At 38.9% G+C, this 17,045-nt stretch overlaps 1 protein-coding gene and 1 non-coding gene across 5 annotated transcripts in view; one reads left to right on the forward strand and one right to left on the reverse strand.

Annotated features, from left to right (window-relative positions):
• Rnf145 (ring finger protein 145) overlaps positions 1-17,045 on the reverse strand; it is a 44,369-nt gene that overhangs the window by 14,938 nt on the left and 12,386 nt on the right. For 3 of the 4 annotated variants that reach the window (XM_074057668.1, XM_074057667.1, XM_074057669.1), the window contains exons 4-5: positions 7,423-7,514; positions 1,455-1,690 (exon numbers count right to left, since the gene is read on the reverse strand). In XM_074057668.1, the coding sequence (XP_073913769.1) occupies positions 1,455-1,690; positions 7,423-7,514 (328 nt within the window). Of the gene's footprint in view, positions 1-1,454; positions 1,691-7,422; positions 7,515-15,674; positions 17,020-17,045 lie in introns of those variants that run through there. The other variant, XM_074057670.1, reaches the window with a different exon arrangement.
• On the forward strand, positions 8,444-8,549 carry LOC141418291 (U6 spliceosomal RNA). The gene has a single exon (XR_012442973.1). It is a non-coding gene; the product is annotated as a U6 spliceosomal RNA (small nuclear RNA).

The raw sequence follows: 17,045 nt of genomic DNA on the forward strand, positions 1-17,045 counted from the left end.
ATTTCAATTTTCCCAGCTAGAAAATATACATTTAAAGTAAATTGGTCAACCAGCTGGAAATTTTTGTTGTTTTCTCTTGTTTGTTTGTTTTTGAGATGGGCTCTCTCAATGCAGCTCAGGCTGGTCTGAACTTATGATCCTCCCTGCTTCAGTCTCCCAAACCATGAGATTAGAAATGAATGCTACCACATGCAGCAAAATAAGGCTGTAAAAGTCAATTATTACAGGCAAACTGATTATTAAAAGGTAGCAAGTACATTTACTCTTTCCCATTCAAGGAACAGACCACTAAAAAGTCTGTCAGCTCCCATGCCTCTTCCCTTGTCAGTAAGCTTTACTTCCAACTACCACACCTACTGATGTATGAACCTTATGGTAACCATGGGAGTAAAATGGGAGACTTTGTCTTATGGTTTTTAAATACTTACTATTCAGTAAAGGTTGACGAAACACCTACTGTCTATTATAAATTAGGATAGCTCCACAAGACAGAATTCAAAGAGAGAAGTCAGATCTGATAGAACTCCACCCTTTCTCATAAAGCATCTCTACACTGAGTTAGAAACAACCCAAGTCCATCAAAGAAGATAGAATCAGCCAAGACTCAGAGCTTGGAGAAAGTTTCCTTAAACATCTGACCCAGGACACAAGAAAGTATCTTTCCCGGGAGTATTAGCCTGGCCACCCTGAGTAGCTTCTGGTACCACGTCACACCCACACCCACACCCTCAAGAGGCAGAAAAAAAATGATTTCGTTCGTTCGTGATTGGTACGTTATACCAATGTCAGGTTTCAGATCTATTTCACACTGAAGTTTCTCAAATCAAATAGAAACATTTATTTTCCAAAGGTGTATTTTTTGTGCCTGGGGGTAATCTTAGAGCAAAGGCTGAAAAAAGGGGCAAGACCATTTCAAAAAGCCTTATGTGCTAGCAATCCACAACCATTTAACCTTTCAGTTTAAATAAAGTAGGTAAACAAAAGGAAGAAATTGCAGTCACAGTTAGGACTATAATCAGGACAAAAATCCAGATGTGACCTCTAGGTATGTGATTCTCTATTATTTTTGTTCTCCTTGTAACTGCTAGCACGTAATGACATCCCATGCCTGGCACTGAACTCATTTAGATCTCACGGCAACCCTATGAGGCAAGTGCAGTGCTATTATTAGCTCCATTCTACAGTAAGGGAAGGCAAATGATTATCCCAAGGCTATAGGGTTGGTAAACAGCAGGTTTGAGGTATGAACCCAAACAGTCTGTTCCCAGAGAATCACCTCGCTTTACCACCTTCTCAACAGAACTTCCTAAGACAGAATCTCAGATGTTCCTAATTGGGCTGAGAATAGTTGTTTTTGAAACATAAACCATAACTATGACTGTGAAATAAAGTGAACTATATCTCTTAACACTTATGCAGAATTTTATCCACCTGTTTGTGGCTGTCAGCCTTACCTGAACCAATTCTCTGTATGCAGACTTAGCAAGGTTATATGGTACTAAAAGATTAGACCCAAGAAAATAGAGCACTTCCAATCCCGTAAAAATCATGGCGAATTTGTTGATGATAACGATGGTCTCCAGAGGCACGAGGCAGAGTCGTGCTAGCAGAGGAAGCATGTGAGCTGAGAAGAGCCAAATCTGCTTCGTCTTCATAACACAGGAGCACAAGGTACACACCACCAACTGACCTGAAATGCAAATATCTGATTGAATTTGGCGCACTTAGAATCTACAAAAGTAAAATGAACAATACTGTTGGTAAGGATGGTAACACAACTTTTGAAAAGCCTTTGGATAATACTTTAAATCCTTTTAACTTCATCTGAACATAACTAATTCACACATCCTGTAACTGTTCAATACTTACTTCCTAGGGATGAGCTGTAAAAGCAGCATAAATCTCCACTGATCTTCACATTTCTGATGGCGTGTATAACATGGAGAAAAGTTTTTCTAAACACCTGGTTCAATAATATAATAACCCAGTTCCTACTGTTCATACCTAGCTTTTTTTCCAAAGCTGGACTAACAGTAAAAGCACAAAATCCAAACGATCAATTATTCGGCCAAGATTGCACTGCAACAAAATGAAATTTGTTCTGAGGTTTTAATTTTTAAGTATTCTCACAGACCACACAAACCTCTCCACATAACCCAAGTGTGAAAGTTAAAAGTGAAAAGTTTAGCTGGGTGCCAGTGGCTCACACTTGTAATCCTACAACTGGGATTAGGAGGATCAAAGTTCAAAGCCAGCCTGGGGAAATAGTTTGTGAGACACTATTAAAAAACAAACAAACAAACAAACAAACCCTACAAAAACAGGGCTGGAGTAGTGGTTCAAACGGTAGAGCACTTGCCTAGCAAGCATGAGGCCCTTGAATTCAAATCCCAGTACCACAAAAAAAAAAAAAAAAAAAGTGAAACACTTAGACAAACTTTTCTCACAGAGGATTGTAATTGCTATAGAAAGTTAGAAATGAGAGAGGGAGGTGGGGAGGGAAGGGGAGGGCGAGAAAGAGATGGGGAGAGGGAGGGAGAGAGGAATGGAGGAAGACAAACATAGAAATGTACATACAAAAAAAGAACACCTTCAATCTCTTACACTCCTGTGGCCATCAGGAAATGTTACACCTAAAGCTTTAGCATTTATCTAAAACCTAAGTTGTTCCATTGTTACTTGTTCTATTATTTCTACCTTTCCAGATTTATTCTATGCATACAATCATATGTTTTACGTAAAGATCACAGTATACAACTATTTTACAATCAATTTCCTCTCCACACTAGTAATATACGCAGCCATTTTTAACAGTTACATGGTGTATTACACTGAATCAGGTGACATAATATTGGCATTTGGCCTTTTCCAGTATTTCATAATTATAAACACTTTGTATGAATAAGCTTGAAAATTTTAATGACATCCATGTATAGGCTTACTAGTAACTAGGCACATTTCCTTATATTTTCTTAGGCTAAATCCTAAAAGTGGAATATTGAATTGAGACAGGTTTTCACTATGTAGCCCATATACATAGGCTGGCCTTAAATTCCCGATCCTCCTAACTTAAGTCTCCAGTGTGCTGGAAACACAGGTGCCCAGCAGAAGAAACATTTATTAAGGCCTTTGACACATACTATCAGGTAGCCCTCCAAAAACAAGTCACCTAGCATACAGGACGCCTGATTTTAGTGAGTATAATTTAGAGGGAAGGAACAAGGAATCTTTAAGTTTTAAAAATTAGCATTTTGTTGGTTATCAATAGATTTAAACATCACTAATACGTATATAAAAACACTTGTCATTACTTGGCAAAATATTTGTTTTCTTTGCCCGTTTTTCTTTTTTTGGTGATACCAGGGTTTGAACTTGGGGCCTTGAACTTGCTAGGCAGGCGCTCTACAACTTGAGCCACGTGCCCCGGCCCTTCTGCCATTCTTCTATTGAAATATGTATCTGATTATTTGATCAAGGTATTCATCTTTTGTTAGCTGATTATATTTTTGCAATGTCTCATGGCTTTAGATTTTTAAGTAACTTTTTTCTTACAGAGGTTTTTATTGAAAGTAATAAAACTAATCAATCTTTTCCATGTTTCTATTTCTGGTGCCAGAGTTTAATTACACAGCCCCCCTAAGACTGTACCCACACCTACCTACATACGCACATTTTCCTTCAGTAGTTTTTATCTTAGAAATTCATACATTTGCAATTTATCTTGGGATAAGATAGAAAGTAAAGAGCTAAACATGTTTTTCTCCTGGATGGCTAGGCAGCTATCTCAAAACTAACTGCTAGAGTCATCCGCCTTTTCTTTTCAATGTGAAATGCCAACATTGCTACATGTTTGGGTGTAGGAATGTGCTATTGTTGTCAGGGATCTACTTTGGTAACCAGCCACCCTGTTCCACATCTCTAGCTGGACAAGTCTCCCCTCACGGCTCTTCTCAGAGTTTCTTAGAGATTCTTAAACATGCTGTCTTCTAGATTAATTTAAGAATCAAATTCCTTCCTTCTTGCCAATGAAAAGCAAAACAAAATTTAGGAATTTCTGTTTGTGTTCTATCTAAATAATACAGAGAAAATTACAAAAATAGCAGCCATTTTTCACATAGGGCTAAACATTTGTAACAATCTACTATGTTATATGTATGGTATTCTCCTCTCACAAAGCATTAATTTTTGCAATTGAAAAGCTAATATTCACACAATATGAACCATACTCCTAAGGGCACAGGGAAGACACACATTCATAATGACAAAGAACATAAAGAGGAGAGTCACTCAAAGAGACACATTTGGGAAGACAGAAACCAAAAAGGCCAGTGGCTGTGGTATTAGCCAGGCCACAACGTCCTGGAGGAAGACTGAAGTTTGCTCTCTGAGGATGTGGAAGCTGAGGTTCCTGGAAACTGTGAACAGCCCACAGCAGAGGTGAGGGACACAAATGCAAACAGGTGGTTGAGATAAAAGCTGCACCTCAAAACAGCCATACCTGGCTACTAAGCTTACAGCTCACTTCTCAGCAGTCAGTTCTAGCCACTGTTGCCTGCCTCCCTCTCAGGAAGCTGACCAGTTCAAATAAAAAGACCTGCAAGACTGACAGCCATTCCCACTTGGTCACCCACTACGAATGTACCACTTGGAAAGCTCTTAAGAGATTCCCATAACAATTTAGCAACTCCCTTTAACATAAACAGTCAAGGTTAATCAGTCTCAGATAAAACTTAGGCATTGGTATTTACCTCCCTCTAAATGTCACCCTTTCCCTCACCCTTTCTTTTTTAATATATCCATGCTTTAGAAACAGTTTTCTCATGAAAAATGAAGACTAAAACAAACAGAAAAGGATCTCAGACAAAATAGAATGCAAGTAGCAAAACAAAGTTTCAAAAAAGTACAGTACTGTTAAAAACATAAATGATGTCTAAAAAACTGATATACTAAAAGAAACATTCAATAAAAACAAGCTTTTAGATATGGAAAATATAGGGCAAAAGTTAAAATACAACAACAAAAAGAGTTGGAAGATAAAGGTTGGGAAATCTCAAAGGTAAAACAAAACACCATACCCCTCGAGCAATACACGCCCCCGCCCACACACAAAAAACCCAGAACAAATGGATAGAGAAAGAGGGAGAAACAGCTAAAAAAGAAGGAAAGTACAAACAGTAAGAAAATTAGGATCCAAGGGTGGAGATACAAATTCAATTAACAGGATTCCCAGAAGGAAGAAAAAGCAGCAGAGAAAAACTCAGGAGCTGAAAGAGGCCTCTGGGACAGTAAGTGGGGAGGGGTGATGCAGGAGAGAGAGGGGCGTTTGATTATTAATATTAAGCGTATTTCTTTGATTAAAAATCTGACAAAAAAAGGACTGGAGGAAATGCTTCAGAACTTAGAATCATTCAAAATTTTCATCTTGGCGTATCTCACGTTACTGCGTTCAGGGCTGTGATACTTAAACTTTCCTCGCTCAGCATGACGCAAACTTCCCCTAAGCTCTGAAATTCCCAGAAGTCTATGCCAGCACTTGGAGAACTGAGCTCTGGCATTACGGGCTTAGCTCAGCTTATCTTCTTTCACAGAAGCGTATGACTCACAGGACATACTCTCCTTGAGAGAAGACACTCATCCTGTGTAAGTAAGAGAAGGAAGGAGTCCTATCGTTAGTGGAATCTCCCCGGGAGCTCCAAGAGAATGAGGTGCTTTGTATTCCAACTGGTGATTCTGAATAAGTCAACATCACAGTGTACTCTTTGGAGTTCGGGACCTACTGTTAGGAATGTCTCCAACAAGCTTCCAACCCTAAGAAATCATGGCATATTCAAATTACTTTGTTTTTCACTATAAGTCCGTTACTGAAATGGAAGAATAGAAATTGGAAGTCACCTGAAAAGCAAAGTTAGAACAGAAATGTTATTTAATAGTTTATGGACATTATTTTATTTCCTTAGTAATTGAACCTTAGTTGAATGAACAGGCAACTCAAAGCCAATGGTAAGAATTTAAGGAATTACATCTCATATGAAGGTACATCCATCACAATAATCAAAGAAAAATTTTTAAGCTTTCTAACTTAGCAAATACTTCCATAATTTAATGTTACCATTAGAGACAACAGCTTATAAAATACAGCCATAAGGTAACATTTTGTTCCTGCTGTCCTTTGACATCTGCTCTACACAGATTAGCTGTTTTTCTGCCCCTGACGCAGCCTAAGGCAAGTTCCACAACTCTTCTAGCCCAGCTGAGGCTTCAGGGCCTCCCCCTAACCACAACCAAACTCTGAAACTGGTATTTGAAGTTGAGCCATCTCTCTCTCTGGGACTCAGGCTGCCCCTTCTATGGTACTAAATACAGAAAGCCTGTAACTCTGAGAGGAGGTAGAGCAACTGCTCTGGCTTCTCCTCTTTCTTGACTTGCCCAGTGTGTGTTCTGCAAGCACAGGACATCTTCATTTGGAAAAACCACAACTCAAGCGCTCAACAACCACGAATGTTGAGTGTGGACAGTGCAGCTTCAGATTCTGCAGTTCTAAATCAGTCCACACCATCCCCTACACCATAGAAGATACATGACTCCCAGTGGGCCACCACTGAATGCTCTGGGCTGGGGAGGTATTTCAGAAAAGAGATTGCTAGTCCAAGAAATCCTCCTTCCATCTCCATCATTCAACTCTCCCAGGGCTAACTTAAGAGTTAAAAATAAATAAATAAATAAATAAAGGGTGTTTGGTTTTTTTTTTTCTCACTTCCTTTTTTGGAACTGTGGTATAGTTGGGTCAGGCAGCTCATTTTGGATTGTGTCTATATTATTTTTAGGTCTTAGTCAACACTTCTATTTTTAACATTCTTTTACCTGAATGCTTCAATCATATTTCAAGGTCTTGATGTTTCTAACTATTTCTGGCAATAGGGTGATAATTTTCAACAACATTTAATAAGATAGTATGTAGCTTTTAATCTTTCAAAATAATAATTAGCTTTATTAAAAAACTTAATCTTTCCAAATATTAAAAAAAACTTTAAAAAATACAAGCAACTATGAACTATTTATTATTTTGAATACAAAAAATAAGAAACACTTATCAATGGAGAAAGACTACAGAAACAGGCATTATTAGAGGCTGGTGTGGTGGCACACACCTGTAAATCCAGCACTCAGGAGGCTGAGGCAGAAGGATCACAAGTTCAAGGCCAGCCTGGGTCACATAACGAGACCCTGTCTTAAGACAAAAACAACAACGAAACAAACATAAAAAGCAAAAGAAAACACCCCAGTGTCTGAATTTCTAAAGAGGCACCATGAATAACCTTTTAAGTTTTTAAATAATTTTTTAACTAACTATGTACCAATTATCATAAGACTGTAAGACTGGTTGGTTCCTACAAATACTTTTACTTCTCTGATGATACATACCTATTAAGGCCGTGGTAAAGCGATTCATGGAGAGAGGTTCTAAATACATTGGTCCTTCATAGGCAGACTCCAGTTCACTCCTGACATAGTCCCTAGAGAAAAGAAACAATAATTTATCGGATGAGGGAGAGAAACAGCTCCATCACAGAAATCTCCTAACAGCTACGCTAACACCTCATCTAAGAAAAGCTTAGCTATACAAAATTATACAGAGGTGGCCTTCATCTGACTTCCGGGCACCAGAAACAGAGTTTAATGAAACTGACTCTGACTAGGCAGAGATGGCTGCCACAGCTTACTTTGTGAGCATTTCTTTCTTCCCGTGGCTTCATTCAGTATTTGACACCCAGTGAAAAGCTGGTTGTGTGACATAATCTTTCAACCCTACTCCATAAATGAAAATACCTCACAATGGTGCATTCAAGTCCCCTTCTCTTGTCTTGCTTCTACCACTGTCTGCCTCATTTCCCCCGAAGGTTGTTCCCACTTATATTCTGATAATTACAGATAAAACTTTCAACTAATTAGAAAACTGTCTCGTAGCAGAACAGTCCTCAAACATGATTTTAAAATCTACGGGGGACCTATGAGGAGAACTCTAATTCTTAAGGAGGCTATGTATCTATTTTGAAACAAACAGTACATCACACACAGTCTCTCTTTTGAACGTAGTGCACTTAACATCTGACTGCAGAGGATAACACGGTAGCTCATGCCTGGGATCCCAGCCGCTCAGCAGACAAACATCTGGAGGATTATGGTTCAAGGCCAGCCCCAGCAAAAAGTTGGCAAGACCTGCCATCTCAATCAATAAGCTATCTGGGTGTGGTGGGGGGCATGCCTGCCATTCCAGCTACACAGGAGGCACAGGTAGGAGGATCTCAGGCTGAGGCTGGACTCAGGCGAAAACACAAGACCTAACCTGAAAAATAACTAAAGCAAAAAAAGGTCAATGCATGGCTCAAGCCTTGCTTTTCCTAGCAAGTGTGAGGCCCCAAGGTCAAGTTAAAAGTGTCTACTGGTGCTTGCTTTGACAGCACCTGTATTAAAATTGGAGTGATACAGAGAAGATTAGCACGGACCCTGGGTAAGATAATATGCAAATTCATGAAGCATTTCGTATCTTTAAAAAAGTGCTACTGAGAAATAGTAAGCTTTAAATAGCACTGTAAGAGCCTTGTGCACTCTTGAGAAAATAAAGACAGAAAGCACAAAAAGGGAGAATTTGAACTGTTACCAGAAAGCTAAGCAAGTAGAATTACTGGAAGATAGTTGGTTAAGCTTTTCTGGCATTAAAGAAGGGAAACTTGTGTTAAAAAAATACTTTCCTCCCTCTTTTCAAATATTGATTCAGGTCTTTTTTTTTTGCTGCACTGGGGTTTGAACTCAGGGCCTCATGCTTGCTAGGCAGGCTCTCTACCACTTGAGCCACTCTACAGCCCTCATTTCAACCAGTGAGTATTTTATTCATGGTACTTCAAAATAATTTGGATATATTTCTCAGATTCTGTATTTCCTCTTCTCATGAGATGACTTCCTCCTGGGCAATCAAGTTGAATTCCTTTAGCACAACATAGCCAAATAAGGAATGGCCCTTGCACAATTGAGCAAGTTACTGACAAAAACGAAAATAAAAATTTTTGAGGAGCAACAGTTTGGGAAATGATTATAAAAATCAGTCACTACTTAAACTCAAAGGGTGATCTATTGACAGTCTTTCATCACGTTCTGATGAGCATTTCTAACATACTGTGTTCACTCTCTATACTGAAAGAAAAAGCCCAAGTCTCAACAGCGAACACTCTAGTCAGTGTCTGTCAACCAGGGACAATTCTGCCCTGAAAGGAAACTTCGCAACATCAGAAACACTTTTCACAGGTACAGTGGGGGAGGGAGGGAGCTACTGGTACCCATTAGGTAAAGGCTACACATTTCACTATGCACACAAGAGTCCCTAAGCAAAGGATCACTGGCCTGAAATGTCGATCATGCAGTGGGTGAGTAACCCCATTTCAATGTAAAGAGGCACAAGTGCGATCTGTAAATAACATGTAAATTTCTGATTGCTACAGGTCATCACTAATGTAGCTATTATATACAGTTCGAGGATAGGAAGTTAAACGGTTAAGAATTATGAAACTTAAAATATACTCATAAACACCATTAATACTTACAAAGCCTTTGAAATGCTATTGAAGAAATAAATTTAAAAGAGACTTAATTCTTGAGTCCCAGTACTACCTAGGACTCTAACATCCAATACTTTCTTTTGAGCTAAAGCATTCCCCTCTCCAATAGGTCCAGTTTAAACAGGGTCCAGGGAAAACCCACAAAGACAGAAAGCAGACTGGTGGTTGAAGGGGCTGGGGGAGGGGCAAGCAGGAGTAACCGCTTAATGATAAAAACGTATTGGAATTATATGAAGGTAATGTGCCACTTTCTAATGGCTGATTTTATGTCACGTGAACATCACCTCAATTGAAAGGGCTTCAGTCATTCCTAGGAACTCTCTTAGTGAAGGGCAAAGGAGACAGCGAAGTGGAGGTCCTGCTATGTTTTCTCCATTTGATTTTGTCATCATACCATCCAAGTTTTACCCTGTAACTAAACAAACTCAACACTATAATTGCTTACTGTTGAGACATTCCTTAATTGTTCTGCATTATTTCCATCTTCTTTATCTTCTTTTTAAAAGCTTACTTTTCTTTGAAGTTTCTTGCCTTAAATTCTATTATCACATGACAAAACTTCTAAGGGAAATTAGCATGCTCCATCCTTCCTGAACTCAAGAACCCGTTGCTAGGACTCTGCCCTGTGGATACTGCAGTAGACAAGACAGAGGACCTGCTATGGGAAAGCTCACAAACCCACAGAGGAGCGACACTTACGCTGACAATTGGTTTTTAGGCCTCCTTAACTTTCTAATCCTTTTATTTTCGTTTTAACTTTTTCATTCTCTGTACATTCATTACATTGTGACTTGCTAAAACCATAGGACACTAAGGGAGGTCTACATTCCAGAATATAAAATGATCCACCTTCAGACCACAAACACAACACCCTGAATGTTCAGCCACTTACTCAGTCCTCTTGACCCGCCCCATGCCTGCCCAACCTTACGTTTGCATCTGCCCCCCATCTCAAGGCAGCATTTTTTAATCCTCTGGCTGGCTGGCCATTAAGCCCTACCTCAGAAAACACGCCAGGCCCAAAAAGCAGGCAGACTCCCTCGTTGAACCAGCAAAGCTGTTTGCCAGAACCAGGGCAGTGATTCCACTGAGGGCTGAACCTAGTATGCCACAGAGATACTGCAGAGCTGTCTCTTCAAAAAGGATCTAGGCACTGCATGCAAAACCGTAGAGCAGAGTGGGAAGAAGGATCAAGGCTAATAGAGACCTCCATGAGTTCTCCAGGGCCTCCTCATGCTGGCAGTGAGAACTCCTGGTTACTCAGTCCCAAAGAGAAGGTCATTCACATTAATAAAAAGTAATAATATAATAGAAAATACATGCTTAAGAAAGAAGGATCCAGAAAAGAGGTTACTCATTAGTTTTAGGTCAAAAATTAGTTCATGATAACAGTCATGAAATTTGAATTTTTAACATTGCAGAACTATTTTAAGACAAAAAATAGAATTCAAGAGGACTAGTACAATTTTTTAATCTAGATTTAAACAGCAAAATGTAGTAAGTTGATCAGAAGTAAAAATTCCTGCCACTCTACCTGTCACTGAGTAAAGTCTTCTCCTTAAAAGCTCTTTTTGCATTTGTGCAATTTGTGGAATGCTGACAATCACCTTGAGCACTAATAAACTAAACCCTCTGAAAACCTTCTCTGGTCCCCTGGGATAGCCTCTCTTCAAATGGAAATGTCTGAGGGCATAAGGAACGTGTAAGATGTACGTGTGCAGAAGGCCTCAAAGATAACTTGCAATGAGAAAAATTCTTGCTATGAAGAAGAATCCAATTAACAAAAAATAAAGGAACAACAAAATCAGGAAGCTTATAACCCCCCACCAAGGCACTGAGAAGCTTTGCAGTCTCTTCAGCAATCTGACTCAGTCCCTGGACAGCCTAGAAATGGTCTCTTACAGGAAGCATTTGCAAGATGCTTAACTGCTAGTGGATTTCCACACGCAACAAAATACGCAGCCTTCCAAGTTATTTCTTGCAATATGAACAAACAAAAAGGACCACTCAATATAAGAGATGGCAGATACTAAGATGTTCAAGTACCAGTATTTAAATAGCTACTACACACATGCACACACATACATACCTACCACATGCCAAGCTGTTCACCTACCCAAGGTTTATTTAAATTGCTTCCACACCCTGCTTCTCCCTCCAGCTACCTTCTGGCCTCCTAGATATTTAGTGCTTGAATTTGATAATGTCCAAAAGAAGAAGAAAAAAAAAAGTAAGAAACTGGTCAAATTTATTCCTGTCAAAATTTAAAGTCCAGTATAAAAAATGATAGAATTCCTTGTATTTACAACTGGTTCGTAACTAAGGAGTTTTGCTCCCCAGAATAGGACACATGGCAATGTCCAGACACACTTTTCCGTTTATCAAGACTGCTGGGGAGGAGGTGCTACTAGCATCTAGTGGGCCCCAATGGCCTCCAAAACAGAAAACAAGCAATTTCAAAATGCTAACAGTACCAAGAGAGAGAAGTCCCTGACCCACGGCCTTGAATTACACGGGGTTCATCACACAGGCAGCTAGCTATTTGCATTGTACCCTTAGATAATCCTTCAGAAAGTTTTACATTTGAATCCATACTTACACATCCCTGAGCCAGAACTGCTTTACCCACTTCTTAATTCAAGTCAGACATACAAAACTGACTGCAGAATCCTAACAAAAAACCAAGAAATTTAAGAATATTGGAGTTTTAAATTTTTAGGAAAAACAAGCAACTGTTGATATGGTCTGTGACCCTAAGCTCACAGGAATGGTCAAAGTCAGTGCAGAGGGTTTTTCTTTTTTATTTTAAAGTAGGATTCACACTGGAAAATACATTCCTTACATCACTCAGAATGAAAAGCAGAGTTCTGTAATTTTAAAAATTAAGGAATGTCACATATTATGAGTTCAATCAGAACACAAATATTAAATATTTATATTACACTGAATGAGGCCATGTTTTATTCTTCTGTACTGCAGGCTACATTTATTCTACAGTCAAAGTCCAAACAAGTTTTTAATGTTCATTTAAGGACAATCAGTTGCTTATATAAATATATACATCAAGAAAAACCAGGAACCCAGCTTTCCAAGTTAATGAAATTTTCAATTTAGAAATTAATATTTGTAAATATCATCTATCTCTAGTTTCTGAAATACCGACCTAATTATTAAAAATACCCATATATTAAATCTACTTTTCAGGAGCATACTATTTTATGCCTTAAATTTAACTAAACTGAAGTGAAAGGGACAAAATATTTGCAAAGCACAAAATAGGTAAGGGACATTCATCTAAAATAAAGAAAGAATTTCCACAACTCAGTAATAAAAAGACAACCCAAGTTAATAATGGGCAAAGAATCTGAATAAACCTTTTTATAAATTATAATGGAAGTGTGAAAAAAATGCTTACCACCACGTCAATAGGGAAATGAAGTCAAAAGAACAATGAAATACCTCTTCTCATTCACCATACAATTCTACTAAAAAAGAAAGATGCCAACTGAGTGTTGGCAAGGGTGTGGAGAAACTAGAGCTCTCACACACTGCTGGTAGAAACGTAAAATAGTGCAGCCACTTTAAAAAAGAATCTGTAAATTCTCAAAAGGTTAAATATAGAGACCATATGATCGAGCAATTCCACTCCAAGGTATATACCCAAGAAAAATTTTAAAAAAGCATATGTCCACACAAAAACCTGCATGTGAATGTTCACAGCATTATCATAATAGCAAAAAAAGAGAAACAACCCAAATGCCCATCCACAGACAAATGGATGGATAAACACAATGCAATCGATATATCCATAAAATGGAGGATGATTTAGACAGGAAAAGAAATAAGGTACCAGGGTTGGTCACCAGTAGCTCAAGCCTGTGATCTTAGCCTCTTAGCAGGCAGAGACTGGGAGGATCGTAGCTGGAGGCTAGTCTGAGCGCAAAGTTAGCCAGGGCATCTCAGCCAATAGGTGGGTGTGTTAGCACGAGCCCTCACCACGGCGATGTTAAGGAGCATAGATAGGAGAACAGTGGCTCAGGCCAGCCCAGGCACAAAGCAAGTCCCTATCCAGCAGGGTGGCTCACATAGTAGAGTGCCTGCCTAGCAAGTGTGAAACCCTGAGTCAAACCCTGAACTGCCAAATCCATCCATCCATCCATCCATGTACACATCCATACATAAATAACCAGCACAACAGAGGGCTGGTGGGTGTAGCTCAAGTGGTAGAGTGGCTATCTAAGGAACATGAAGCTCTGAGTTCAACTTCCAGTGCTGCCCCTACCAAAAAAAGAAAGAAAGTACCAAGGCTGGCCTGGAGCTCAGCAGTGAGCATGTGCTTACCACGTGCTTCCTCTGTGCATGGCCCTGGGTTTAAACCCCAACACCACTAAAAAAGGAACAAGAAGAAATGAAAGTACTGATACACGATATGGTTGAACCTTGCTAAATGAAGGAAACCAGACACAAAAGACTACACTTTGTGTCAATCTGATATATGTAACGTATTCAGTATAAGCCAACCAAAAGACAGAAAACAGAATGAAGGTTGCCTAGGACTACAACATGGTGGGAAGGGACTGCTATAAAAGTCTAAAATGTACTGTGCTCATAGTTTGCACAACTCTGCAAATGTACTAAAAACCCACTGAGCTATATTCTTTAAAGGGGTATGTGAACTGCATCTTAATCAAGCTGTTTCATTTTTTTTTTAAGTTGATTAAGTTACCACATGAAATCTGAACATTACTTTTTTAAAACTTAAAAACTTCAACCCCAGTATTTTATAAATGTGACATGTTCAAACTCCAGTATTCATTAAATGTGACCTGTCCACAAAGAAACTAAGGCTAGCATACCATTGCTAACCTTTCGTGAAAGTACCACGTAAGTTAAGTGTCGACATACTGAAGGAATGCATGAAAACATGCTGTTACTTGAAACTCATTCCTCTAATACCAAAACAAAACTCCCTATGGTAGACATTGTCTAGAGTTTCAAAGAAGTAATTCACTGACTCTAAAACCAATTTTCCTTCCATTCATACGGCAGTGTGCCTAAGAGGACTGAAACAGAAATTAGATTTGGGTAAAGTCCACTCCAAGTTTTCACAAAGGATTATCAGGATAAAAGCAAAATAAGTACAGGTACTGATTTTGCCTGTTACTAAATACTATTAAAATTCTTCTTATAGTTTAATATGTTTCAACTTTCTAGTAATGAAAACAAACTTTTGAATATGCCAATAACACTAAGATTAAAAAGTTGAAGTTGCCACAGAATGATCCAGAAAGCTTTTTTTGAAACCTCTGAGGCTGTGTTGGGTCCCCCATTTCCTTACATAACAGAGATCTGACCTCTCTAAAGCTGCACGGGTTAGCAGTACTGCAGACAAAAACAGATACATGGCTTCAGCCATCACCATGCCACAAACCACAGGGAAACAGAAAAACCACCAAGGGAATGGCAGGATCTTGATTTTTCACCCAGAATTAAAACTGTAATAAAACCAACAGTTGAGATTTCTTGATGAATCATTAAAATCCTATCTACTCTAAAAAGGTATCATTAGGACTGTATCATGGAATACTCTGCCATTTAAAAAGCCATTTTTTAAAGATGAATGACACAAGAAAATCCTCACAAAATACTGCTGCACTGTTAAAAATAAGACTTAAGAATGTTAGTTAAAACTCACTGAACCTTCACTGTGTGTCAGAAATTGCACTGAGTTTCTTATTGAAACTTATAGTAGTCCCTTAAGATATTAGCACCATTTTATAGCCGAGGAAATTAAGGCTTACCTCTCTTTGACAGCCAAGGTTATAGTGTAGGAATAAGTAACATACAATTTGAACCCATCTATCCACTCACCCACCATCTACCTATCCATCCATCTACCCATCCATTGATCCCTCCATCCAAGAACTGAATGCCTCTTAGGGGCCCAAGCACTCATTTGTACTCCAAAATGGTGACTTTAGAACCCAGATCCTACCATCTACATATACCCTACATATGTAGGGCTTTTGTTTAAGAATGAATAAAGACAGAAAAGTGTCTCACCTTGATCCTGAACTGTGGTTCAAATTTGCCCAGGAAATGCCAGAGGACAAACTGTGTGTGGGTCTGGGGTGAGTGGTGGTGGGTGAGAAGGACATCATGCTGTTTGTCAGGTGGGCTCCTACTAAGCTGTATGGAGAGAGCGTCTACAAGAAAGGCCTAAGTTGTTTTCGTGAAGGAGTCAACCTGGGAACATACACGTGTGACAGGAAATGACGAAAGAGACGCTCAGCTTAATTTGAGCATTTTGAGGATTACAAGAAATGCACATTACTCTTGGCACTCCAGATTTTGCAACTCTGACGTCAGAGGACATGCCCTGGATGAGGACAGTGGCAGAGGTCAAATACAACCCTTCCAGGTGCCATTCTGAGCACAGGAAATCAAATGTGGGAAGACTGAGTCTCTAGGCAACAACGCAGGGACTTTGAAAAATAAGTAGATTAAAAAATACCAAGGCAGTGAGGTCATGAATCAAGAGTGGCAAAGCAAGTGACCTTTCGTTACCAGCCATTCTCATTCTTGCATATGTACTGAAGCGTTGAGAGTTGAAAAGGCAGAATGGAGGAGGATTCCAGAATAATAAAGAGTCTCTCTGAAGATATAACTTCAGGTGATTTTGCTGCCTTTAAGTTTTCTCTATTTTCCAAAAATCGTCTGCAGTGAGCAGTGATATAATTTTATAATAAGAAAAAAAATTAAGGCTTTTATAAAACTCAGCTCAATTCCAGTAATGTAAAAATGCTATTTCTAAGACTGATTTCATGCCAACACCAAAATTTGTGTCTTAGACCCCCTCTTCTCACGGGTTATTCTGTTTGCAAGGCAACGATCACTTTTCTTAGAGCTGTCAGGATATTTCAGTACGATAAAAGCATATCAACACCAAATTATGAAATTTAAGTCTCAAAAGAATTATACCCCCAAGATTTGTGCTACTATACTTAAATGGTATTCTGTTCCAAAGGCAGGAAACTCATTCACTGGCAGATTTGAGTCTTAAAACTTACACCTAGCAGACCTAGGCAAACAAATGACAGTGCTGAAGAGGCAGAAGATCTGAGCTATACAATTAATCTCATCAAAATCTTGTATCAGTCACCAACTCTACACAGTTGCAGCTTACACTGACTCTCACAGACGGCAAGGTGACTTCCTAAATTGATGAAAGTAATGGAGTCTGGAAGATTAAGACGTTCCTACAGGCCATGTTTAGAATTTTTTTCCCTCAGGCGGTACAGAAAAGCTCAAGGGTATCTTTAAACATAACCTTAGAGACTATTTTATACGTAGCTTTTCTTTTTAAAAAGCAGAAATACAATTTGAACATAATCTTAGCTATTAATCTTGAATGGTAATATTTACTTAGAAAAC

The sequence above is a fragment of the Castor canadensis genome, chromosome 16 (assembly GCF_047511655.1).
Source record: "Castor canadensis chromosome 16, mCasCan1.hap1v2, whole genome shotgun sequence".
NCBI classification, from domain to species: Eukaryota; Metazoa; Chordata; class Mammalia; order Rodentia; family Castoridae; genus Castor; species Castor canadensis.